Source organism: Perkinsus marinus, assembly GCF_000006405.1.
Source record: "Perkinsus marinus ATCC 50983 genomic scaffold scf_1104296935800, whole genome shotgun sequence".
NCBI classification, from domain to species: Eukaryota; Perkinsozoa; order Perkinsida; family Perkinsidae; genus Perkinsus; species Perkinsus marinus.
Genome location: NW_003214309.1, coordinates 1 through 1,203, shown reverse-complemented (window position 1 = coordinate 1,203; position 1,203 = coordinate 1). Strand labels below are relative to the sequence as shown.

Here is a 1,203-nt window from a genome sequence, read left to right as displayed (position 1 = left end):
GGGTTCGCAGAGCCATAGCGAATGATCCCATGCCCAATAGAGTGCAATCAATGGTCACAAGCCATAGCAACACACTGAAGACCCTATTATCCATATCGTCCTCACTCGATATGGATCCCTATACAAACCCTTGAACAGAGCTCGAGCAAGACCTTGCACAGAAACCCCCGAACAAGCCGTATAGACTTCACGTGAGTTCGATTCCTGGCTGCAGCTTTCTCCAACAACAAACGAAAAAACCAAATAGTAAAAAAATGAAATTTCCGGAAATCTACATTTTCCACAATTTCGCAAATCTGAATCATGTTAACAATCGCTTCATAAGGAGCGGGAAATCCTCTACTACGCAATCTGAAATGGATATTCCAAATGCCGAGTTGCCGGACTCTTCTCATGTCCCCAAAAGACGACTCTGGCAGCCTTCAAATGTACCTGCCATACCACGTGGTGACACGTCAGCTGCCTGTCACCACTCAGTCACCCCTGGCGGGATCCTCTTAATAGCCGATACCCAAACCACCATCGGCCGAAGAGCATCACAGAGCTCCGAGGAAAGGAACTCCCCAGCACCCTCGACGACGGTGTAAATGGGAGTCCGCAGGGATCGAACCTCCGCGGGTTGGCCAATCAATAATGAGGCCAGGTAGACTGGAACTGAGAGGGCAAACCGCACCTTCTCCACATCGTTGACGCCAGCTCGCAAGACTCTTGCAGCAAGAGTAACCCACCACGTTCTGATTTAGTCTCAACTTCCGCCTCCTCCTTCTCCCCATCGTCCAACGTCCAGCTATCTAGATGGTGACGAAAAATACACCATGAAGTAATCGAACCAGAGTCGTTACCAGTGATGTTCACCCACATAACCGCGCTCGCAATTGTCTTAGCGACATCAAGATCCACATTGAAAGTCCACTCCTTCTCCCAGTACCGTCCACCTAATAAGCACTTCCTCCATACCTTCCCCCTCTTCCTACCCCCCTCGTCCCACTCCCCAACAGCATCACCACATTCCACCATCGTCCACCCATCATTCACCAGATTAGGCCACTCTAGAGCTACCATAACCTTCCGAGTCCTTCCCTCCTCCTCCCCTGCACTACCCACTGCCAACACCGACTCACCTTCCTCCTCCATTATTCTCAACCCACCTTTACAGTAATAGAAACTAAAATATACACGCACTACCATTTTTTGTGCAATTTT

General features: G+C 49.5%; 1 protein-coding gene across 1 annotated transcript; it reads right to left on the bottom strand.

The window, feature by feature from the left end:
- Window positions 1-466: 466 nt before the first annotated feature.
- On the bottom strand, window positions 467-935 carry Pmar_PMAR023904 (hypothetical protein; the record flags this gene model as incomplete). The annotated part of the gene is made up of 3 exons (XM_002783856.1): window positions 467-654; window positions 729-791; window positions 843-935. Coding segments are annotated over 3 exons (344 nt in total), but the record flags the coding sequence as incomplete, so codon positions are not given.
- Between the last annotated feature and the right edge of the window lie 268 nt (window positions 936-1,203).